The following is a 25523-nucleotide window of genomic DNA, read 5'->3' as shown; positions in this document are numbered from 1 at the left end:
CGGTGGTTCCGGTGCTCAAATCAGCAACGTATCTGGGTTTTTCCAATGATAAAGAGCTGTTTTCAGGAGAGCTGTCAGTTTAGATCAGGGGTGTCAAACTCATTTTGCTTGGCGGGACGGATTTTACCAATTTTTTTCTCGCGGGCCGCACGCTCAAAATAACAAAAACAGTGCGAAATTTTTTTTTTTCTAATTCTTTTTTTTTTTACTATTGTTATCTAATCCAATATCAGTTTAGTTAATTTTAAAGGAAATATGCACTTTGTTTACACTCTAATTATGTAAAATATATTTCTTCAGGATCTTTTCTTGAAATTTCTCAATTTTTTTCAAATTATGTAAGATACTTTTAATATAATTTTACAAAGATAAACAGAAACAAATATGTTTTTTTTTATATTTCGCTTTTTTTATAGGAAATTTAATTAAAAGCAAAATCTTTCTTATTACATCTTTGTGATTTAGAGATTTTTCCAGTACAATTAAGTGTATTTATTTTTAAAAATTGGCGCGGATATTTACGCCAGTGTGCAGAAAAAGTCAGCACTTCTTTTTAAACTGTTTTACTTTGTCACTATCCTCGTATTCAAAACTGAAATTCTCCGAATAATTATCTTTTTTAGCAGTGATATTTTTCCTGCGAAAATATATAATAGTAGTCAGTTAATGAAAATAAACGACCGTCTACAAAGAAATAAAATTGGCAAATGCATTCTAGAAAACTAAAAAAATGTCACAAACTGCTCTCTTTGTGGAAAAACGATGGATTTGTAGAAGAAATATATTATTGGATATGCTGCGATTCATGGCAATTATTTATGCCTTCTTTTTTAGTGAATTAACATTTCGTTTTTTTGCGTTGGAAACTTCTCTCGGGCCGCATGAAAACCTCTCTCGGGCCGCACATTTGACACCCCTTAGCGCGTTAATTCGATTAATTAATTACACTGCTAATTAACGCGATATGTAAATTAACGCAATTAATTATGAGTGGCAAAGATTCGCAGGTCACTTCCCACCTGTGTTGCTGCTGGTCAAACTAACAAAGCAGTGACAGACCTGGACGACTCAGGGCAGCGACTCAGCAAATCTTTGCTAGGGCCTTTGAACGGCAAGTTTGTGTATAAAAACTTCCTTCCTTCCTTCCTTCCTTCCTTCCTTCCTTCCTTCCTTCCTTCCTTCCTTCCTTCCTTCCTTCCTTCCTTCCTTCCTTCCTTCCTTCCTTCCTTCCTTCCTTCCTTCTTTCCTCCTTCTCTCTCCTTCCTTGTTTTCTCCCTTCCTTCCTTCCTTCCTTCCTTCCTTCCTTCCTTCCTTCCTTCCTTCCTTCCTTCCTTCCTTCCTTCCTTCCTTCCTTGACCCGAAGACAGCACAAGGGCTAATTAATTATAAATCCTGTAATTAATTAGATTTTTTTAATCGCCTGACAGCCGTAGTTTTCAGTTTTACCGGTTCCACGTTTACCCCCCCATCCCTCCATTTACTCTGTCCTGTCTTCTCATCTTCTCGTTGCTGGTTTCTCTGTTTCTCTGATTTGATGAAGACGCTCCGGCCGCTGCATCTTACATGTCCAGAATCTCTAACTTGTATTCTCGGTCTGTGAAAAAACTGCGCTGGTCTCACGTCCGTAAGTCCCGTCGGTGTCAGAATTCATCCTCCTCTTCCTCAGAGCTCTTCCTCTCATCTCGCTAGGATGGTTTCCAGACAGCAACCCCACCCCCCCCAAACTCCTGTCCGGGGCCAGAACTGAACCCAGTTGTGCATTTTTAGAGCTGGCAGATGTTTGACCACAGCTGCTTTTGTTCCCGGCGTTGTTCATAGCGCTCGCCGCCCCTGCCTGTCCTCTCGTAGGCGAACCCCCCACCCCCCCTCCTCTTACCCTGCGTTCACACTGAAAGTGTCAAAAATCTCCCGACGTCAGCATCTTGCTGCTTGGTGGATTCACACTGAAAGCGGCATGTACTGTCGACGGCTGCAGTGGGCGGGGTTTCAAGCTGCGCTGCAGAATTGGAGGGAACATTGGGAAGAGCCTACACATATAGCGTACACATCTTAATTTTCCTATTTCACCATAGATCACACTTTGGGACGCCTTCTTTATATTTTAGCGTTATTTCCGCGTAGATAAGAGTGAGTTTGATGCTCCTTAACAAGTTTGGTCCTGGATCAACATCAACCCAGCAAGCCCTTGCTCCCGGTGGCTGATTTATGGTTCCGCGTTAAATCGACGGCGTAGGGTTCGTATCGACACGAACCCTACGCTTTCGATTTAAAGGTAGTGTCCGTGATGTTGGAGAGCTAGCAAGATTTGAAAGTCTAAGCCCCGCCCCCTCCTCCCCCTCCCGTCAGCGCTCCGTCCAAAGCCATACCCCCACAAACTTTGGGGAACGCGCATTTGCAGGAGTCGAGTTTTCCAGGACATTTTGGACAAAACTACCCCATGTCTCATTCACCTGTAAGCGAGGCCGGTTTTAGGGGGGGGCAGGGGGGGGCTGTGCCCACCCAAACACGTGTGCATCCTGCCCACCGGCGTCTCCATCCCGGCGAGAGTGGAGAGCAGAGAGCGGAGAGCGACTGGTGGTGCGCTGCAGGCTCTAGAGCCACGGCTATGGCGTAGACGGCGTAGGCTACGCGGTCTACGCGGGGGGGGGCGTGGGCGGCATGAAGGCATCTGATTGGTTCTTCCCCCCCCCTGCCAAGCCTCTGGTCCTGGACCAATCTGTTTCATTCGGACCGAATGAAACGGATTGGTTAGAGTTTTTACATGATTTAAGCTGGGAGGGGAAGGAGGGGGCGGGGCTTAGAGGAGGTGCCACTTTCAAATCTTGCTAGCTCTCCAAAATCAAGGACACTACCTTTAACGCGGAACCATAAATCAGGTTTGAAGCTGCAGTCTGTCTGCGGTGAACACTGACACACCGGGTCGGAGCAGATTTGGTCATGATGTTTAACCTGTGTTTTGTGATTAATAAGCACGGTTTTTAATTATTTTGCGTTGGAGCAAATAAAATCTTTGGGACCATCCAGCTCCTCAACATCAGTTACGTGTTTCACATGAGCAGTTCAGGTAAAAACGGCAGTCTAATCAGCAAAAATGTCAGTTTGCTGGATGAAATATATTAATTCCTGATAAAATAAGTTTGTTAGTGCACAGCTCTGCTCATGTGTGCATGTGAATAAGTGTGCATAAAGTTCAGATTTTTCTACTTCAAATTGACGCTCTGCTCCGGCTGCTCTCGACGCCTCTCGACACGCGTTTTCATAGAAAATGAATGGCAGCCGCCTGCTTATGACGCCCGTGACGCTTTCAGTGTGAATGCAGGGTTATCGAGCCGCAGACACCGTAGGAAACATCTTCAGATCTTTTCAAGAGAAAACCTGTATTGTAATTCCTGTTCTCCGTGGCGTCCACAGCGCTCAGCGACCCCAACGACGGTCCCAACGCCTCAGAAGACCGATGCAAGTCTCCCACTTCAGGTAAGCCTCTCTAAACCCCTCCCTCATCAAACCCCCCCGGTTTGTTCTGAGATGCTTCTGTCCACAGACGCCGCCGGCGTTCACCGCGTAGCTTCCACCTCGCCCTGCGAGTCCGACGATGAACGCAAAGCCAATTTCATAGAGAAGGGTACCGTATCTCTGACTGCCCTCACATTCCAGCCGCTGTGACTCCACTGAACACACGTCTGATTCTGTGTTTTTTTATTTTCTTTAACCTCATTTCCAGTGAAGTTCAAAAGCAGACGCTTTTCCAAGACGGTTGCCAATGACTTTGGTACTGTATGTTCCTGATGTGGTTCCTCTCTCTCTCTGTCTCTCTGAATGACGGCAGTCTAACCAAGCTGCGCCTCTGTCCTCCGCCCGTCTGAGCGTCTTGTGCCAATTAAATACAGATTTGCATTCAGGATTTTCACTAATCACGTGTTTTTGAGATTCTGTGGCTGACTTGTCTCCAGTTAATCGACTTTCTCCATCAAATGCATGACAGGATGTCTTCAGTTTCCTGCCTCCGATTTTCTATGCACTTTTTTTTCCCCCCTCACAAGTGTTGAAAGGGCTTTTATCATCATGCTTTTCTACTTTTACCGTTCATACAGAAAGAAAAAAGCATAGAAAATCTGCTTCCTGCCGCGTTATTGCAGCACTAACCACTTGAATGTTGAAATGAGTTTCTCTCGCCGCGTGTTTCTGATTCCAGGGCTTCAGGCTTCAGCTGTAATCTGATGGCTGTCCGCTGATCATTCTTCCTGCTTAATTTATCCTCCTCGCTTAACGGTGTCCAGTTATAACGACCTCGCTTTCTTTAAAGCTCCCGTCTTCTCATGGTCTCTCAGAGGAGGCTCCTCGACTGTAAAGGGCAACTTTTGGGGATTTGTGGTTTAGCAGAAACCGGTCCAGATCATTTCCCTTTAAGGAGACATATTATCAGTACTGGAGTTGTAAAAAAAAATCAGGGGGGATGGTGGATTTTATCATATGGGAACAGATAATTTGTGCTGATTAGAAATAATATAATATATTACAAATAATAGCAGTGACCAAAACACCTGCAGAAATACTGCAGGAATGACATAGCAGCAGTTAAATGCAGCCTTCTGTAAGCTTTAAATATCCACTGGGCTTACATCAAATACATCAAAACACAACAATAAAAAACACTTTTCTGAACTTATCAATATGACTCTGTCCTTCACAGGATAAGTAACATGGATCACTGCAAAAACTCTAAATCTTAACAAGAATAATTGTCTTATTTCTAGGGGTGTAACGATACACTAATCTCACGATAACGATACGATACGATATAGCAGTATTTTTTTAACAACCTTGAATGAGGTAGTCATGAGGAAATTACAGTACAAAATAATGCTGTGCGTTTGCCCTATTGTTACAGTTTGTAATGCTTTATGACTGTTTAAGTTTTAAAGAGAAAGCCAGGCCAACCATTTTCCACAAACTGAACTAAAAGTAAATGTCAGGTTTTCATTATGCATCTTCAGTTTAATACAAGTAAAAATATTTTATAATAGTTTCTCTCATGTATGATTTGACTTTTTTCTTTTCCAGAAATTTAACAACTAAAATTAAATAAATAAATAAAAGTAAATAAATACATACAATTTTACATCATAAAAAAGATTGATTCATGCTCACCTTATAAGTGTAAGAGGAGATTTATTTTTGCTAAGAAGGTTATTTTGTTAATTCAGGGTTCATTATTTTATAAATATATTCTTTATATTCTGATGTAAATCAGGGACTATAATGACACTAGTCAGTTTATCTGTAGTGATTAGTCTGTTTTAGATTGGGCGGAGTGATACGCCACAGTACGGCACTAGCTGCTGTGTTGATGTTCTAAAATCCTACACTGTTGAGGGACATTAAAGTACACTGGAACTCAGCAGAAGTTGTCCCCGTGTTTATCCTACTCACGACCCCAAAAAGGTTTAATTTAATAAGGTAAGGCTTAACTCTACACCAGCCTTACATAAGTAAAGGTTCAGAGCTCAAAACGGGACTGCAAAACGGGACTAGTTTCTTCTGAGCGGAGGAAGATTTTGGTCCGCGCGGTACGGTCGCGGTCGGATGCGCGTTACTAGTCAACACAATATATTAATATTAATAACCCAATATCGCGATACACTTTGTCACCTCCACGACACGTATTGTGACATTTTTGTATCGCGAAATTTCGTGGCACGATATATTGTTACACCCCTACTTATTTCTAGTTAAAATGTCTCATTTTAGTAAAAAAAATCTCATTACACTTAAAACAAGACTCATCACTGGAAAAAACAACAATTTTCACCTGTTTCAAGTAGATTTTCACTTAAAATAAGTAGAAAAATCTGCCAGTGGAACAAGATTTTTTTGCTTGTAATAAGAAGATAAATCTTGTTCCACTGGCAGATTTTTCTACTTATTTCAAGTTAAAGTTTATTTGAAACAGGTGAAAATTGTCAAATAAGTTATTTTTCTGGTGTTATTTTTCTGGTGATGACTCTAAATGTTGAAATAGCAGTAAAACCACATTCATTGATGAAATGACATAAGGGATGGAAAGGGGGGATGGCAGTTTTACAGGGGGGATGATTTGGACTGTTTTTATTTCAGGGGGGGATGCCATCCCCCTCATCCCCCCTCATCTCCAGTACTGCATATTATGCTTTTATTTTGTAGTTTTTAAATTTGAAATGGCAGAGTTTCAACTCTGCTGATCTGCAAGGTCTGCACCTATTGATGTATGATGAGAAGTTAGATGTAAATAAAAATGAGGAGGCTGGGTAACCCGCTCTAATCTGGGTCTGTGATGTCACAGAACCCTCACTGGATACCGATCTGTAAAGGAATCATATTAAACCATGAGGTGTTTTAATTGACTCAATTTTAATTCAAGTGACCAAAAGATTCAACCAGTTCTTGGGCATGAATGAATGTTAAATTACAAGTTTATTAAAGGGTCATGCTCTTTATTGGCCTGTAGTTCCCCCTCTCTGCCGCTAGAGGGTGCTGCAGCGCCCCCAGAGAGACAGTTAGTTAGAGTTTGAGTTACTTCAAACACCCAAATCAAAGCTCTCATGCACAGAAGTGGGTTTTTATCATAATATGTCCCCTTTTAAATTGGCAGTAAGAGTTTTTTCTCTGAGAAAATACATTTTATAAGCCATATTTTAATTCTCAAGAGTTGTCCTACAGTTCTTCCTTCTCGAGGCCTCAGACTTGATATTTTTTTAATTTTCTTTTCTTTATTCACTAGTGATTGAAATGTTATCTGTATTTATTTTCATGTACATCAACTGTTTCTTTTACAGCCAAGATGTCACGGAAAATTAGTTCATCTAGTGATCAAAAGTCTGACCTGGGTAAGCCATCCCCGATGATAACTCTGCTGTTTCTCCTGCAGGTGTTTCTCCCTCTCTCCTCCGTGTTGAAGTCGCACCTATGACTCTTTTACTGTTATTGCTAAGCGGCTTGTTAGATGCCGAGATGAGAAACTATCTGTTGTGTTTTCCCGGACGTAGAGATTCGGGTCCCACCGCGGCGATCGCTCTCGTGTAAGAACAACATAAAAAACCGCCCGAGGGCAGTGGGGATGAGCTTGAGGCGGAACGTCTGTAGAACCGAGTCAGAGCCCGCCCGCCGTGAGTGGACCGGCCCGGTCTGAGTTGAAGTGGGAGCTCGTACTAACCCCCCCCTCACCCTAACTACGGTCTGGGTTGAAGTGGGAGCTCGTACTAACTAGGCATGGGGCGATATACGATATTATCGTATATATATATATATATATTTTTTTTTTTTTTTTTTTTTTTTATTTTTTTTGTCACACAAGGCTACCAGCCAGGTAGAAGCCAGTGTTATTTTTTTCATGTATTTTATTAATATTATTTATTATTATTATTTATTTAATATTTTTTCAGAGAGTAGTACAATCCGTGTGCATTTGACTACTGTGGCACTTTATTTTCACTCAATCTTCTTGTTGGCCATGCAGCTTTTGTTTTGTATACTACAGAGCAGTGCCTTTATTTTATTATTTTTCCAGAGAGCCGTACTAAGTAGCAGGCAGCCAGCCACTGTTAAAGTTTCAGAGAGTAATACAATCAGTGTGCATTTGGCTCTACTTTGTCACTTTATTTCTATTTGTCACTTATTTCTTTCGACTCTCAGGGAAGTATTTTCTTACAAAAAAGAAAGTTCAAATAAGTACCGGTACTATAGTTTACACTTTGTAATGCATAACATTTACAGTACACTATTTGTTCTCTACCTCAAGTGTCACTGTGTTGAGAATGATTTGAGAATAAATGTTCTGAAGGAACCAGTGGATCCACGGTTAGTGTTTTTCCTTGCATTTTAAGAATTTTATAAGCGACACGCTAATATCGTGATAATATCGTAATCGTGATTTTTTTTGTCCACTAATATCGTGATATGAAATTTTCATATCGTCCCATGCCTGGTACTAACCCCCCCCCCCTCACCCACTACGGTCTGAGTTGAAGTGGGACCTGGTACTAACCCCCCCCCTCACCCCACTACTCTGAGATGATGGGCCTGGTGACTCTAACCCTCTCACAGACCACGGTTTCCTCTTCCAGGAAGTTCTTGGGCTTCACTCACCGTTTACAAGAATCCTGCTCTTCCTGTTTGCAGCTTTTCCTTGAGAAGAGCCTGTGTGTGTGTGTGTGTGTGTGTGTGTGTGTGTGTGTGTGTGTGTGTGTGTGTGTGTGTGTGTGTGTGTGTGTGTGTGTGTGTGTGTGTGTGTGTGTGTGTGTGTGTGTGTGTGTGTGTGTGTGTGTGTGTGTGTGTGTGTGTGGAGAGTTAAACCTTCAGCAATGACGCGTGGATAATCCTCGCTCTCTAACCTGCAGTGCTTCCTGGGGGATTTACTGTCGTACGACTTGGTTTTTTTTTTCACATTGAGATTGTTTTGCTGCAGAAAAACAAACTGAAGTTGTTTCAAGGAGGCGGCATCTTTTAAGTGGAAACATCTCAGTGTCAAAAATGCTCTTGGTTTTCTCTGGACGGCGAGTTTGGGGGTGTTTTTGGTGTATTTTCTGCTGCAGAGACGATGCAGATGTGATGGAGGGCTCTGCTGCCCCGGGGCCGGATTCACCAACATGTTCTTAAGAACGATCTTAAGAAATGTCTTAAGATCTAAAATTAAGACGTTCATAAGAAAGTTCTTAAGTGCAATTCCTCAATATTTTCTTAAGAACCGTCTTAAGAACTGTCATTTCTTAGGAATTTCTTATTTTTCCTACTTAAGAACTTCTTAAATATATATGTATTATTATTATTATTATTATTATTATTATTATTATTATTATTAATAATAATAATAAAAAAAATATATTTTTTTTTATTTATTATTATTAATATATATTTTTTTTTTTTGGATTGCTTGATTGATTGATTGATTGATTTATTATTATTATTAATCATAAATATATATATTATTATTGTTATTATTAATCATAATAATAATAATACATAAAAAAATATATATATATATATATTTTTTTTTTAATTATTATTAATATTAAATATATATATAGGAACTTTTCAAGGTTATGGTGGATGAGATTAATGTGCGATTAATTAATGTGCGAAAAAAAAATACTATTGGGGAAAATTAATAATAATTAACTACCACACTAAAAAAGGTTTTCTTAAAGTTAGGAAAAAAGTCAAGAACAAATTTGAGAACTTTTATTTCAAGAATACCATTTATTCCCCAAGTTTTTTCTTAAGAAGAAACTTAAGTTGAGAAAATACTTAAGAACTTTTTGGGAGAATATGACTTCTTCTCTTTTTTCTTCTTAAGACTGAACTTAAGAAAAAAATGACACTTAAGAAAAAAAATATTCTTAAGAATGTTTTGTGAATCCGGCCCCTGGTTATGGGTTATGTTACCTGAACATGTGAACCTGAACTGCTCATCCCTCGCTCACGCTCTCGTTTCTGTTTCTACGCGGCGGCCCCAGATGCCAAGGACAGCGCCTTCAGCCGCTCGCGCAGCTCCAGCGTGACCAGCCTGGACCGGGAGTCCAGGGAGGTCATCTCCTCCTTCCACTTCTGCGAGAGCTTCCCCCGCAAGGCGGACAGCGTGCTGGCGCCGTGCCTGCTGGTGGGGACGAGCCAGGGCTCCGTGATGACGCTGGCCCTCGGCCTGCCGCCCGGCGGGGAGCCGCGGCTGCAGCAGCCCGTCAGCATCGCCTCCTGCGGTAAGAGCACGGGCCGGGAACCTGCAGAACCCTGATGTCTTTGGGTCAAAATCACCCAATTCTTCTCTCCTTCTTTCCTCCTTTTTACCCTCCTTTACTCCTTTTTCTTCCTACCTCCCTTCCGTCATTCGTTCCTTTATTACCTTCTTTGCTTTTCCTTCTTTCCTTATTTTCTCCATTCCTTCCTCCCTCCCTTCTTTCCTTTTCTCCCTTCTTTCCTTTCTTTCTCCCTTCCTTCCATCTTTTCTCCCTTCCTTACTCCCTTTCCTACTTCCTTCCTTCTTTTCTACTTTCTTCCTTCCTTCCTTCCTTCCTTCCTTCCTTCCTTCCTTCCTTCCTTCCTTCCTTCCTTCCTTCCTTCCTTCCTTCCTTCCTTCCTTCCTTCCTTCCTTCCTTCCTTCCTTCCTTCCTTCCTTCTTTCCTTCCTTCCATCTTTTCTCCCTTCCTTACTCCCTTTCCTACTTCCTTCCTTTTTTTCTCCTTTCTTCCTTACTTCCTTCCATCTTTTCTCCCTTCCTTACTCCCTTTCCTACTTCCTTCCTTCCTTCCTTCCTTCCTTCCTTCCTTCCTTCCTTCCTTCCTTCCTTCCTTCCTTCCTTCCATCTTTTCTCCCTTCCTTACTCCCTTTCCTACTTCCTTCCTTCCTTCCTTCCTTCCTTCCTTCTTTCCTTCCTTCCATCTTTTCTCCCTTCCTTACTCCCTTTCCTACTTCCTTCCTTTTTTTCTCCTTTCTTCCTTACTTCCTTCCATCTTTTCTCCCTTCCTTACTCCCTTTCCTACTTACTTCCTTCCTTCCTTCCTTCCTTCCTTCCTTCCTTCCTTCCTTCCTTCCTTCCTTCCTTCCTTCCTTCCTTCCTTACTCCCTTTCCTCCTTCCTTCCTTCCTTCCTTCCTTCCTTCCATCTTTTCTCCAAAACTTGGTACAATGGGGAAAAAAAGAAAGGTAGAAAATAATATTTTGGTCCTTTTTAATTTGAAAACCATCCAACAATAATGCCTTATTGGTCATAAGTTTTAGTGAAGCAGTTCAGTTCTGCTGCAGTGGAAAAAGAAAACTGAACATAAAGTCGGGGTTTATCATTTCAACAAGAACACTGTTATTTTGAATTGTTTTGTTCTTCCTGGTTTGGGTTCAGTTTATTTTACACATTAGGGAGAAGAAAAACATGAACATTTCCATTGTTCTGTCTGGAATTTATATTATTTGAAAAGATAACGTTCCTTTCTTTCAGATATTTCATCAACAAATATTTCAAAAGCAAGTGTTATTTAACCTATTTAAAACAAACATGAAAATCTGGTTTGTGTCGTTCAGTTTGATTTTCTAAAAAAGACCGGAATGAATTGTCTAATCACATTAGATTAAAACAACAACATACGAAACCGATCGCTGATTTGTTGCTGAGTTTCTGGGACACGACTCCGTCCCTTTACGAATCTAATTCAAACCAATTAAAAGAGGAAAGAATCAGTGAGCGACAGCATCCTTTGTCAGAATCCATCTGAGTAAACTTGGGTCCAGTTTGAGGTTAACAGGTTAAACCAGTTTTTTTTTTTTAAACATGTTTCTTTATTGGGTAGTCCATGTAATGCATATTACACAATAAACATTTTTTAAGGGATTCAACAGAATACCCCGTTTTATATTTTACCACACACACAAAAAACAAAACAAAAAAACAAGTAAAATAAATAAAGACACAGAACTTAACATAACAAACCCCCCAAAACACACACACTGCAAAATACGTAATTATAAACAGGTCCCAAAGTAAGTACCAATTACCAATCAAACTCTGACTGAAGACAATAATAATAGGAAAAATAAAGTAATAAAATAAAATACAGGACACACAAAACAACAACAACAACAAAACAAATAATAAAAAAAAAATTAAAAATGAAATTAGATAAATAAATAAAAATTAAAATAAACAGACATAAGAGGAACCCTAAAAAAATAGACATGGTTAGCAATATCATACTTCCCTATAATTAAATTAAATCAAATTAAATTAATCTTCCAAGGATGCCAAAGAATTAACAAAAGAATAGGTTCCCAAATATAAGAAAACTTAGCCCCTAATACTGTATTTAATTTTCTCTAAATATAAAAATGACATCAGGTCTTTCAACCAAGAATTGGGAGATGGAGGTTTTTGATCCTTCCATTGAAGTAAAATACGTCTACGAGCTACAAGAGAGGAAAAAGCAATTATATTAATCTCCTTCTTAGTAAAACTATTAAAATCTTCAGGTACACCAAAAATAGAGATTAAAGGGCTAGAATCCACCAGTTTGTTAAGGGCTTTTGAGAAAGTATTATAGAAAGATGACCAAAATGAACATAGCTTTGGGCAGGAAAAGAACATATGTGTTTGGTTAGCAGGTGATAAAGAGCATCTGTCACATTTATCACCTGTATCAAACAGTCTATGAAGCTTGACTTTGGACATGTGAATTCTGTGTTAAACCAGTTTTAAACGCATTCCTGGTGCAGGTTTATCCCCCGTGGTTAAAGTGTCGTCTTCACTTCTTCTGCAGGCACGCTGGTCCGACTGAACGGGGGCGTCCTGACCATGGCCCTGCTGGACGCCGCCGGGGCCCTGCTTTCCCCGTCCTACGAGTCGTGGTACGACCCCAACGCCTCGGACGAGGAGAAGGAGAAGGTGCGGCGGCGCCGGCCGGCCTCGCCGCCCTCGGCGCCGGAGGCCCAGGACGGCCAGTTCGCCGTGCTGTGCTCGGAGAAGCAGGCCAAGGTGGTGTCGCTGCCGTCGCAGACCTGCGTCTACAAGCACAACATCACCGAGTCGTCCTTCGTGCTACGGGCCGACGTGGTGCTGATGGCCGGATCCTACTGCATCACCTGCTTCTGCGCCAACGGACACATCATGACGCTCAGGTCGGTCCCCGTCTCTCCTGTCTTTGCCCTTTTTCCATAGCGCCGATGCAGCGAGCTCCGATCAGCCCGCTGGATTGACAGTAGGGCTGCAGCTATCGAATATTTTAGTAATCGAATATTCTACTGAAAATTCCATCGATTAATCGAGTAATCGGATAAAACATATTTTTGTTTAGTTAAAGAGCAATTATAAATATACATTAGATGTTAATTGACATTACTAATACTAAATGATATAATCCAGTAGGTTCATGGCTGTGCATTTAAAAACCCTGAACTTACACCAGTCGACCAAATTCACTGATTCACTCAAATAACTAAGGATCTTACCAAGAAATATTCTTATTTCTAACCTAAAAATGCCATTACACCTGATAACACACATCACTTAAAAGATTAGGTGTTTTTCCCACGTGTTTCCATTGAACTTTCATTTGTGTCAAGCTAATTTTAAGTTCTAGTTAAGTTTTAAGTTAAAGTCTTTAAGATTTTGAGTTTTGGCAGTGTTCAAAATAAAATGATGAGACCTGCTGTATTGGAACACATTTTTCTTTTAGTTAAAACTGTAGCGGGAACAGATGTTTAGAGGAACCTATGTTTGTACCGGGTGAAGGCTGATTTATGGTTCCGCGTTACAACAACGCAGAGCCTACGCCGTAGGCTACGGCTGCGGCTCTGCGTCGATTTAACGCGGAACCTTCAGGCTTTAGGGGAGCGTATCGGAGAACAACCAGAAGAATATAGAGTGGATTAAAAATAAAAGTGAAGCACTGAGCTACACTCCCAAACATATCCGCCGCCTCTTTCTTCTTCCTTTACGTGCGTGTCGTCAGCGCGTTGTGCCACATTAAATGTAGCCCGGGCGAAATACTCTGCTTTGAGCTGCAAAATTAAACGATTCCTCATCATTTTTTGTAATCGAATTATTCGAGGAATCGTTTCAGCCCTAATTGACACTCGGCTGTCACTGTGACCTGCAGCCTGCCCAGCCTGAGGCCTCTGCTGGACGTCAACTACCTGCCGCTGACGGACATGAGGATAGCCAGGACCTTCTGCTTCTCCAACCTGGGCCAGGCGCTGTACCTGACGTCCCCCACGGAGATCCAGAGGATCAGCTACAGCCAGGAGACCTGCGACAACCTGCAGGTACGAGCTAGTGCTGCTTCTATTTCAGCTCTAGTCTAGTCTTTGGATCATTTTAGTATAATTTTACCGTATTTTCCGCACTATAAGGTGCACCTAAAAGCCTTCAATTTTTTCAAAAGCTGACCATGCGCCTTATAATCCGGTGCGCCTTATATGTGGATCAATATTGAGCCGCAACAGGTCTCGCAACCATAGACATTTATACGTAGACGCCTCGATTGTTGACAGTTTTTCTCCACAAATTAGGCGTACTGGTAGATACTGGTCGGCCACTCTCATCAGAGGTAAATGCTAATGAATCTGCCCAGGCATCATTGAATGTTCCAATTTCTTCAGATATTTTTCTTTTCTTACATTTCTCCATACTTGGCCTTGCTGGGGTTGAAAGTCACGACGAATGGATGGCGTTTTGGCGGGAATACCGGCTTTAGCGAGTATGAACGACGAAAAACAATAAAATATATTTATTCTAATACGTCAAGATCACAATAATCTTCCAATTTAGAACTAAAATATTAAAGAACTAACACAAATAAAATACACTTCAATTAAATACTTAGGGCCTGATTTACTAAAGGTTTGCGTGCGTAAAAACGTGTGCAAACTTGACATCACCCACAAACCAATGTGCAAGCTGATCTACTAACAGCGTGCAAAGAGGACTGGGTCTCTCAAATGAGCAAAATAGCACACGCTGTTCATTTAGTACTTTTGCCCTGATGAATAATCAATATGGGGCGTACCCGCCAGAAATCCTAAATACTGGGAGGGGAAGATGCAAATTGGTCCATTTACCACCCGCAATGAGATTTACCAAGCCTGAAAGTTTTTGCGGGGATTGTGATTGTGTCTGTATTTAATACGTTCGAAAGGAAGGTGCTAATCTGCCCAGCATTACGCAGGGATGCTTGTTGGTGCCTGATTTGAGGACTGGGGTGGGGATGGCTCAATTTGTGGTGAGGATTCTCCACATGCAAAAGGAGAAAGGTTGCCACAGGAGGCACATTCATTTTTTTATTTGTGATAATAAATAAATCACGTGTTTTCATGGAGAAAAAAGTGTTTCTTATGGTGCGCCTATACTTGTTCTGCAGTTGTCATACCCCGGTGTTGTGCCGTATTCAGCACCCCTGCCGTGAAAAGCACCCCCTCGTCTGACAAAAATGATATTCTCATTCCGTGTCATGTTCTGTTTAGCGTCCAGTTTTGTGTTAATGATTCATGTTTAAATGCGCTCATGGATTCCACAATAGTCATACTTTCCCACAATCACAGTCACAGATAACAAAAATCGGGTAAATGGTTATTGATGTCATTAATTAATAGCCTGCTTACTGTGTTGTCTTCCATAATATTTGTAAATATATATAATATAAACTCCTATGTGTTTGTGCGAGTGTGTATATATAAATATATTGAAGTGTCAGTGTGTTGTTTTTTTTCTTGGTCTACATATCATTGAATATACGAGGGGGTGCTTTTCACGGCAGGGGTGCTGAATACGGCACAACAATTTGCCTCTTCCACTAATATCTCTAACTCCAACTCGTCAAATTTCATTTTGCGCTTGCGACTATATCCTGCTTTCCATCCAGACTCTCCATGGTGCAAAGTTTGCGCCGCAAACCCTAAGACACGCAACACCTCATTTAAATACTGAGGTTTGCACCTGTTATCAATTGCGCACGCAATCTTAGTTGATCACCCGCAAAACACACAACAACAGCACGTGCAAACTTTTTCAGTGCACACGCAATTTAGTACTCTTTATTTAGGATCTTAGTAAATCGGGCCCTTAGTTGTTTTTTTTTTGTAATTTATTTTCCCAAGCCACTCGGAGCCGCAGTATAAGGATGAAAGAGCCGCGGGTTGAGACCCTCGGTCTAATGGATGCAGAACGTAACCCCAGCCTCTATGAGAAATCATGAGAAAATATGTTTCTCTATTTTTCTTATTTTTGTGAGGGGGATATATATTGTTTTTCGGCACTACCTTGTTCTCTATAGCTGATATAACATGAATTACTCCTATGTGGGATCAATAAAGTTCTTATTTTTGCCATTTTAGAAAATTAAATATATTATATTTGGTGCCTAACTGTTTCCCAAGTATATTAGTGCGTGTGTGAATGAATAAATGAGACGTAAAATGTAAATTTCTTTGTAGAAAGGTGCTTTATGAAAATAAGTCCATTTACTTGTATTAGTTTACAGCGCAGTCTTGAACATCCAATATGGCGGCGTCATTAACGTACGGCTCAGCGCTCGATGGGGCGTCTACGTATAAATGTCTATGGGTTGGAACGTCAGTCCCGGTGGTGTCAGACTGATGTGAGGTTCCAGCCCGGCCGGATGTTCATGCAGACGTTCCTCTCCCCCCAGGAGATGCTCAGCGAGCTGTTCACCCCCGTGGAGACGCCGGAGGCGCCGAACCGAGGATTCTTCAAGGGTCTGTTCGGGGGCGGAGCCCAGTCCCTGGACCGGGAGGATCTCTGTGAGTGAACGCTGGCGCTGATTCATCGTCCTGCAGCTTTGGGGGAATGTTGCTACGATTAGAGTTTCAATTCCTATCAAAAATACAGGACTGTCTCAGAAAATTTGGATATTGTGATAAAGTTCTTTATTTTCTGTAATGCAATAAATGTCATACATTCTGGATTCATTACAAATCAACTGAAATATTACAAGCCTTTTATTATTTTAATATTGCTGATTATGGTTTACAGTTTAAGATTAAGATTCTCAAAATATTCTAATTTTTTGCGATAGGATATTTGAGTTTTCTTAAACTGTAAGCCATGATCAGCAATATTAAAATAATAAAAGGCTTGCAATATTTCAGTTGATTTGTAATGAATCCAGAATGTATGACATTTTTGCATTATAGAAAATAAAGGACTTTATCACAATATTCTAATTTTCTGAGACAGTCCTGTGTATATATATAATATCAGATTTCTGAGGTTTGCAGATCATCGGATTCTTCTTTTTAATGATTATTAATGACCCCAGAGTAGTTCCAGGTTGTGGAGGTCCGTACGGGTCTCCTGGAGCTTCACGGGTTTTCCCCAGTTTGCCCCAGTTTTCACCAGTTTTTCACCAGTTTTTCACTAGTTTTTCCCCAGTTTTCACCAGTTTTCAACAGTTTTTAACCAGTTTTCAACAGTTTTTAACCAGTTTTCAACAGTTTTTAACCAGTTTTCAACAGTTTTTAACCAGTTTTCAACAGTTTTTAACCAGTTTTCCCCCAGTTTTCCCCAGTTTTCACCAGTTTTTAACCAGTTTTTAACCAGTTTTTCCCAGTTTTCCCCAGTTTTCCCCAGTTTCCACCAGTTTTTAACCAGTTTTCCCCACTTTTCACCAGTTTTTAACTAGTTTTTAACCAGTTTTCACCAGTTTTCAACCAGTTTTTAACCGGTTTTTAACCAGTTTCCACCAGTTTCCACCAGTTTTTCACCAGTTTTTCACCAGTTTTCCCCAGTTTTCACTAGTTTTCACTAGTTTTGACCAGTTTTCACCAGTTTTCCCCAGTTTTCCACCAGTTTTTCACCAGTTTTCACCATTTTTTAACCAGTTTTTCACCAGTTTTTCACCAGTTTTTCACCAGTTTTCCCCAGTTTTCCCCAGTTTTCACCCGTTTTTCACCAGTTTTCCCCCAGTTTCCCCCAGTTTTTAACCAGTTTTCACCAGTTTTTCACCAGTTTTTCACCAGTTTTCACCAGTTTTCCCCAGTTTTCCCCAGTTTTCCCCAGTTTTCACCAGTTTTCCCCAGTTTTCACCAGTTTTCCCCAGTTTTCCCCAGTTTTCAACCAGTTTTCAACCAGTTTTCACCAGTTTTCCCCAGTTTTCCACCAGTTTTTCACCAGTTTTCACCATTTTTTCACCAGTTTTTCACCAGTTTTTCACCAGTTTTCCCCAGTTTTCCCCAGTTTTCACCCGTTTTTCACCAGTTTTCCCCCAGTTTCCCCCAGTTTTTAACCAGTTTTCACCAGTTTTTCACCAGTTTTTCACCAGTTTTCACCAGTTTTCCCCAGTTTTCCCCAGTTTTCCCCAGTTTTCACCAGTTTTCCCCAGTTTTCCCCAGTTTTCAACCAGTTTTCAACCAGTTTTCACCAGTTTTCCCCAGTTTTCCACCAGTTTTTCACCAGTTTTCACCATTTTTTCACCAGTTTTTCACCAGTTTTTCACCAGTTTTCCCCAGTTTTCCCCAGTTTTCACCCGTTTTTCACCAGTTTTCCCCCAGTTTCCCCCAGTTTTCAACCAGTTTTCAACCAGTTTTCAACCAGTTTTCACCAGTTTTTACCAGTTTTCACCAGTTTTTAACCAGTTTCCACCCGTTTTCACCAGTTTTCAACCAGTTTTCACCAGTTTTTACCAGTTTTCACCAGTTTTCCCCAGTTTTCCCCAGTTTTCACCAGTTTTCCCCAGTTTTCAACCGGTTTTCACCAGTTTTTCACCGGTTTTCACCAGTTTTCCCCAGTTTTTAACCAGTTTTCTCCAGTTTTTAACCGGTTTTCACCAGTTTTCACCAGTTTTTAACCAGTTTTCACCAGTTTTCACTAGTTTTCACCAGTTTTCACCAGTTCTCACCTGCCTCTCTCTCTCTCCACCAGTCGGTGAGACGGCGGCGGGGAAGGCGTCCCGCAGCCTGGCCCAGCACATCCCCGGCACGGGCAGCATGGAGGGCATGAAGTGCGCGGCGTCGGGCGTGGTGGGGGATCTGGCCCGGGCCCGGGTCGCCCTGGACGAGCGCGGACAGAAGCTGGGCGAGCTGGAGGAGCGGACGGCCGCCATGATGGCCAGCGCCGACTCCTTCTCCAAGCACGCCCACGACGTACGCACATCCCCCCCCTGTACTCCTTCTCCGGGTCTCCGTCTCTGTCTCTCACGCTCTGCTTCTCCTCCCTCTATTCCAGATGATGCTCAAGTACAAGGACAAGAAGTGGTACCAGCTCTGATGGAGGCAGCGACACCGGACTCTCCGGACTCTCACCAGAACCCCGAGGAGCCGCAGCTCCCGCTGCTCTTACTCAGTTTCTTTCCACTGGGAGGATGAGAGGATGAGAGGATGTAAGGATGGAAGGATGGATGAAAGGATGAATGGATAGCTGCATGATGATTGATAAATGGATGGATGGATGGATGGATGGATGGATGGATGGATGGATGGATGGATGGATGGGAAGATGAGAAGATGGAAGTAGGGCTGGGCGATATGGACCAAAAGTCATATCTCGATATTTTCTAGCTGAATGTTGATACTCGATATATATCGATATTTCTTTCTGTGCCATAATTGGGGTTTCCCCCAAAGCATTATAGCATAGCATCTCTGTTAGCATCTCTGTTAGCATCTCTGTTAGCATCTCTGTTAGCATCTCTGTTAGCTTCATTTTTTTCTGAGGCAAACCCTTAAAAAACAGTCAGTTTTAATACAAAGCCTCGTGCCAAATGTCACACAGGTTCCTTTATTAACAGAGGTCTGCACAATATCAAAATGTATAAAACAAATGAAATAAAAATAAACTGCCTGCATATATAGAATAAAAATGCTTCTTGAATAAAATAAAACAAATATCCTTTTCCTGCATAACAATTAAATTAAAATACACTGTACAATTAATACAATGTAGACAGTAACAGGCAGACGTTTCCACTGAGGTTGACAGTTGTGCAAATAACAAAACATTTGTGCAAATCTCAAATAAAACATCCAAGTTAATTTGTCACAAAATAAGCTATATCAAAATCATTAAAAAAAAAAATATATACTTTTTTTTTTTTTTTTTTTTAATCGATATAAACGATATTGTCTCGTACCATATCGCGTTTGAAAATATATCGATATATATTAAAATCTCCATATATCGCCCAGCCCTAGATGGAAGGATGGATGAAAGGATGAATGGATAGCTGCATGGATGGATGGGAGGATGAGAGGATAAAAGGATGGATGAGGTTCTGTCCGACAGAACCTTTCCCTCTCTCTCTCCATCCTCAGTATCCGGTGGAAAGAAACTGAGAAGGAGAAGCTCCTCCCCTTTGGCTCCTTGGCTCCTCCCCCTCGACTCCTCCCCTCACGTTGCCGGGGGCGACCCATGTTTGACACCAGTCCTTACCGAAGCCACCGGACCTTCTCCATCCGTCACTCGTGTACGTCTCATATAATCTGCACATCCGGCCGGGAGGACGGGAATCTAAAACAAACGAAAGAAAAGAAAACCAACCCCCACGTCCTGGGAGTGGCCCGGCTGCACTCCTCCTTCTTCTTCTCTTTCTTCTTCTTCTTCTGTTCCTGCCCTTTATCAGAAGCGTCTGCCGAACACAGAGGACTTAAACGAGGAGAAAAGTCTGATCCTTCACAACTAATCAGTTCCACGATCACGTTGAGGTTCCGCCGGATCGATTTGATCAGTGAAGGACATCTTTTTGTTTTCTGTTCGTTTGTTTCTTTGTTTTTTGCCCTTTTGTCGATATGTTTTTTTTCTTTTTTCTTTAGCGTTTTAAAGAAAAAGGGCCGTCCTTAGCACTTAAAGCCGTAGACCGATGGACGCATGAAGACTGTTGCCTCTCACCGAACAAGGGCTGGTAGTTCACTAGTTCACCTTTTTACCGCCGCCGCGCCGTCCTTCCTTTAGCTTCACGTATTTATCGGCGCGGCGTCACAGACCGGACGGAGACGCGTGCGTGGTGGGCATTAAAGTTTATTTTACTTGCTTTTGTCGGGTTTTCTACCGAAGAGTATCAGGGCCGTGCAGGAGAAAAAATATTTGAGAGGGGAAGATTTTTTTTTATTGTGCACTTCGAGAAAAAAGTCGAAATGTCAAGAAAAAAGTCGAAATGTCGTGAATAAAGTTGAAATTTCGAGAATAAAGTTGAAATACATTCCGACTTTTTTCTCGGAATTGAACTTCAACATTATTCACGACATTTTGACTTTTTTCTCCACATTTCGTGAATAAAGTTGAAATTTCAAGAAAATAGTAAAAATGTCGAGAAAAAAGTCAAAATTTCGAAAATAAAGTTGAAATTTCAAGAATAAAGTTGAAATACCTTCAGACTTTTTTCTCGGAATTGTACTTCAACATTATTCACGACATTTTGACTTTTTTCTCCACATTTCATGAATAAAGTTGAAATTTCGAGAAAATAGTAAAAATGTCAAGAAAAAAGTTGAAATGTTGAGATTAATGTTGAAATACAATTTCGAGAAAAAAAGTCAAAATTTCGTGAATAATGTTGAAATACATTCCAACTTTTTTCTCAGAATTGTACTTCAACATTATTCACGACATTTTGACTTTTTTCTCCACATTTCGTGAATAAAGTTGAAATTGCGAGAAAATAGTTGAAATTGCGAGAAAAAAGTCAAAATTTCGAGATTAATGTTAAAATAAAATTTCGAGAAAAAAGTCGAAATTTCGTGAATAAAGTTGAAATACATTTCAACTTTTTTCTAGAAATTGTACTTCAACATTAATCTGACATTTTGACTTTTTTCTCGACATTTCGTGAATAAAGTTGAAATTTCGTGAATAAAGTTGAAATTTCGAGAATAATGTTGAAATACATTTCGACTTTTTTCTCGAAATTGTACTTCAACATAAATCTCAACATTTCGACTTTTTTCTCGAAGTGCATAATGAAAAAAAAAATCTTCCTCTAAAATATTATTATTATTTTTCTCCTGCCTGGCCGTAATACTCTTCTGTAGTTTTTGAAATGTGCAAAAGAAAAAAAAACAAAAAAAAACAAATGCTGTAAAAGAAAATGTTTACCCCTCGATGACGAGCGAGTCGAGACACTGGAGCCTCCCGACGGTCGAGAAGGAGACGACGAAACGTCCTTAAAATACTTAGAAGTACATATATATATAAATACATATATTTTTGGTTACAGTTTTCGGGGTTTTATGTGGTTAAATTATCTGTACATGATCATCCGGGTTTCGTTGCAGCTTTCTGTCTCAGCTGAAGTTGATTATTTTTGTAGTTTTTTTTTTTTTTTTAGGAGGATAAAATAAAAGCCTGAAAAGGAAGTGATGACGTGTTTTACAAGAGTTAATTTAAGGGTTTTGTTTTTGCTCAACAGTGTTTTTTTTTATTTAATTACATTTTTTTTCAGTGTAATTATCTCGTGGTGGGATTTCTCTCCCGTGGGCGCGCCGCCGCTCGTGCCCGCGTGGGGAGCGTCATCCCTCCGGCTTTTATTTTGAAAGGGGACGAGACTCTTCTTTGGTCCAGATCGCTGCCAAATGTTGTAAATAGTCGCGACATCCGGACACAAATCTGACAGTGAGGGGTTGGGAGGGTTTGGGGTGGTGGGGGATTGCATCCATGTTCTTTTCTGACGCCAAAGAGTTGCTTCATTTCACAAAGTTGTCTTGATTTATTTTATTGTTTTTTTTTTTTTTTTCCCTAAATGGTAAAACTGATTCCAAGAAGTGTGTCTGAGGAGGAACTTATAGGCTGGTGTTGCTTCCTCGTGATGCTTTTGTCCCCAAACTGCTATAACATGTTTTTAGACAACAATCAAAGCGGGTTTGAAGGGTTTTATTCCAAAAACCCGCCAAAGAAACGGAAATAACTGAAATGTGGGGACGAGACCTGCAGCTCGTGTTTGGCTCGGCTGAAGCCTTGTGGCTTTAACTTATTTGAACGGTGGGATTCCATTTTTTCCTGTAGTTTTTGCACTTTTATTTCAAATAATAATTTGGAAGAAAGCAGCAGCAGCGAGGCCTGTAGGAGACGGATGGTTTTAGTCGTAAAACGTCCCTTCTTTCACTTTTAGGTGGCTGGTTTGAACCTACCTGACTGTCCTGCTGGATAAACCCTTAGGAAGAGCAATTATGTGGGTTTGCACTATTTTCTTTTTGACTTTTTTCTCGACATTTCGTGAATAAAGTTGAAATTTCGAGAATAAAGTTGAAATACATTCCGACTTTTTTCTCGGAATTGTACTTCAACATTATTCAAGACATTTTGACTTTTTTCTCCACATTTCGAATAAAGTTGAAATTTCAAGAAAATAGTCAAAATGTTGAGAAAAAAGTCGAAATGTCGAGATTAATGTTGAAATACAATTTCGAGAAAAAAGTCGAAATTTCGAGAAAAAAGTCGGAATGTCGTGATTGAAGTTGAAATTTCGTGAATAAAGTTGAAATACATTTTGACTTTTTTCTCGACATTTCGTGAATAAAGTTGAAATTTCGAGAATAAAGTTGAAATACATTCCGACTTTTTTCTCGGAATTGTACATTATTCTCGACATTTCGACTTTTTTCTCATCATTTCGTGAATAAAGTTGAAATTTCGAGAAAAAAGTCGAAATGTCGAGAATAAAGTTGAAATACATTTTGACTTTTTGCTCGACATTTCGTGAATAAAGTCGAAATATCGAGAATAAAGTTGAAATACATTCAGACTTTTTTCTCGTAATTGTACTTCAACATTATTCACGGATGGTTTTAGTCGTAAAACGTCCCTTCTTTCACTTTTAGGTGGCTGGTTTGAACCTACCTGACTGTCCTGCTGGATAAACCCTTAGGAAGAGCAATTATGTGGGTTTGCACTATTTTCTTTTTCTTTTCGTTACTTTAAATGACTGTATTTGGTTCCATTGTGCTTTTTCTTGTCTCTTGTAATATCTTTTTCTTTTTTGGGGGGGGGGAAGGACCAAAACATCATGCTTATTTATGCCAATGTCAATCTGCTGATTGCTTCACTCTCAGATTTGTTTTCAATGTCAGAATAATAATATTATCATATATTTATAAATTTGAAGAAGGAAAAAATACGCAATTTATTTCTTCTTCTCTTTTTTTGTTTTTATTTCAATAACCTATTCAAATGAATACCTTTTAATGTAATTTAGGGACTGAACAACTCACGTCACGTCCACGCCGACGGTTGCGCGGCCGCTACCGAGTCTGCGCAGTGAGCGCGGCCTCGACTCTAAAGTGCTTCAGTTTGCAACGTATATGTCCTAAATGGTCTCTTATCGCACATTGAAGGATGCATGATATTAAGTGTTTACAGACTTGAAAACAACCACGTATTATCCCTCTTAGAGATGTGTCTGTTCTGGCGTTTGTATTAACCACCACGTTGAACAAAGCTGAAGTTTGTCATCACACCTGGTTTTCATTTGATTTATTTATTCTTTTAATCATGCCAGTCGTGTACGTGTGAGAGATTATTTTCGGGGTACACCTGTTCAACGTTACTGTTTTTTGCTTTTACGGGGGGCCCCTGCTCTCCCCCCTGCGGCCGCGGGGACGCGCCGCCCGGGCTGGCGCGCGCCCCCGCGGCGCCGCGCGGCGCAGGAGAGCCGGCGTGTGCGCGTCCCCGTCGCCTCACCTCCATCCGTCCGTCTTCTGGGATGAATATCTGTGGAGTTGCAGTATTTTCTCATTGTAGGCAATTTTTGTACAGTTTTATTAAAATAAATTTCACATGGATGTCTGACTTAATCTGCTGCCACAAACAATTTAGACTGTAGATACCGGATATATATATAGATATACATATATGTCTATAGATATATCTATAAATATTATTGTGCAATGGAAAATAAATGTAAAACCAACCGACACGTGTTGTGTTTTCTGTTCTTCTCTGTTCTCTTCTCTTTTTTAAAGTTGTATTCATCTATTTTAGGATGTGGTGTTTTAGGAGTTATACAGGACTGTCTCAGAAAATTAGAATATTGTGATAAAGTTCTTTATTCTCTGTAATGCAATTAAAAAAACAAAAATGTCATACATTCTGGATTCATTACAAATCTACTGAAATATTGCAAGCCTTTTATTATTTTAATATTGCTGATAATGGCTTACAGTTTAAGATTAAGATTCCCAGAATATTCAAATTTTTTGAGATAGGATATTTGAGTTTTCTTAAGCTGTAAACCATGATCAGCAATATTAAAATAATAAAAGGCTTGTAATATTTCAGTTGATTTGTAATGAATCCAGAATGTATGACATTTTTGTTTTTGTAATTGCATTACAGAAAATCACAATATTCTAATTTTCTGAGACAGTCCTGTATAGGATTAGTTTATATAACTTTGTACAAAAGTGTCAGGCTCAAATAAACTTCAGCAGAATCGGTTGTGAGGAGCTGCATGCCTTTTTACAAGCATATTTAACACCTTTCCCAGCACTTTTCACATGATTAGACATAATTTTGCTGACAAGTTTTTATTTATTTACTTTACGTTAGAAAAAAATACATTTAGTTAGTGTTAAAGATCTATCCATTATGCATACATTTCTTTTTAAGGTCATGGCACGGGGGTCTGCTGGAGGTTAATCCAGCTGCAGGGGACCCTGGACGGGTTATTCTAGGGCCACATGTACAACAACCACATGTACCAATGTGGGCAATTTAAAATCATCAATTAACCCGACATACTTAAAAAAAATATAATATTTGTTAGACTGCAGGAGGCAAACTATCACAGGAAAAGCATGGAGACTGTATGTTTTCTGTCCTGTTCATTTAAAAGCTCTTTAAAGTTGTATTCATCTATTTTAGGACATGTGGTGTTTTGGGGGTTATATAGGATTAGTTTTTTTATAACTTTTTACAAAAGTGTCAGGCTCAAATAATCTTAAGCAGAATCGTTTGTGAGGAGCTGCACCCCTTTTTATAAACGTGTAACACCTTTTCCAGCACTTTTCACATGATTAGACATCATTTTTCTGACAAGTTTTTATTTATTTACTTTAAATTGGAAAAAAATA

The 25523-nt window shown here is 40.2% G+C and overlaps 1 protein-coding gene across 1 annotated transcript in view; it reads left to right on the top strand.

The window, feature by feature from the left end:
• stxbp5b (syntaxin binding protein 5b (tomosyn)) overlaps nucleotides 1–21148 on the top strand; it is an 85560-nt gene extending 64412 nt beyond the window's left edge. Inside the window, 11 exon segments of the mRNA XM_061743932.1 lie at nucleotides 3412–3474; nucleotides 3542–3622; nucleotides 3722–3769; nucleotides 6813–6863; nucleotides 7023–7142; nucleotides 9489–9728; nucleotides 12272–12629; nucleotides 13610–13775; nucleotides 16157–16268; nucleotides 18388–18608; nucleotides 18691–21148. Coding sequence (XP_061599916.1) covers nucleotides 3412–3474; nucleotides 3542–3622; nucleotides 3722–3769; nucleotides 6813–6863; nucleotides 7023–7142; nucleotides 9489–9728; nucleotides 12272–12629; nucleotides 13610–13775; nucleotides 16157–16268; nucleotides 18388–18608; nucleotides 18691–18732 — 1502 coding nt within the window. The 3' untranslated portion in view covers nucleotides 18733–21148.
• Nucleotides 21149–25523: the final 4375 nt, after the last annotated feature.

The sequence above is a fragment of the Cololabis saira genome, chromosome 16, assembly GCF_033807715.1.
Source record: "Cololabis saira isolate AMF1-May2022 chromosome 16, fColSai1.1, whole genome shotgun sequence".
In the NCBI taxonomy this organism is placed as follows: domain Eukaryota; kingdom Metazoa; phylum Chordata; class Actinopteri; order Beloniformes; family Belonidae; genus Cololabis; species Cololabis saira.
Note: the sequence above shows the minus strand (reverse complement) of the source record. Positions and strands in the feature narration are given on the sequence as shown.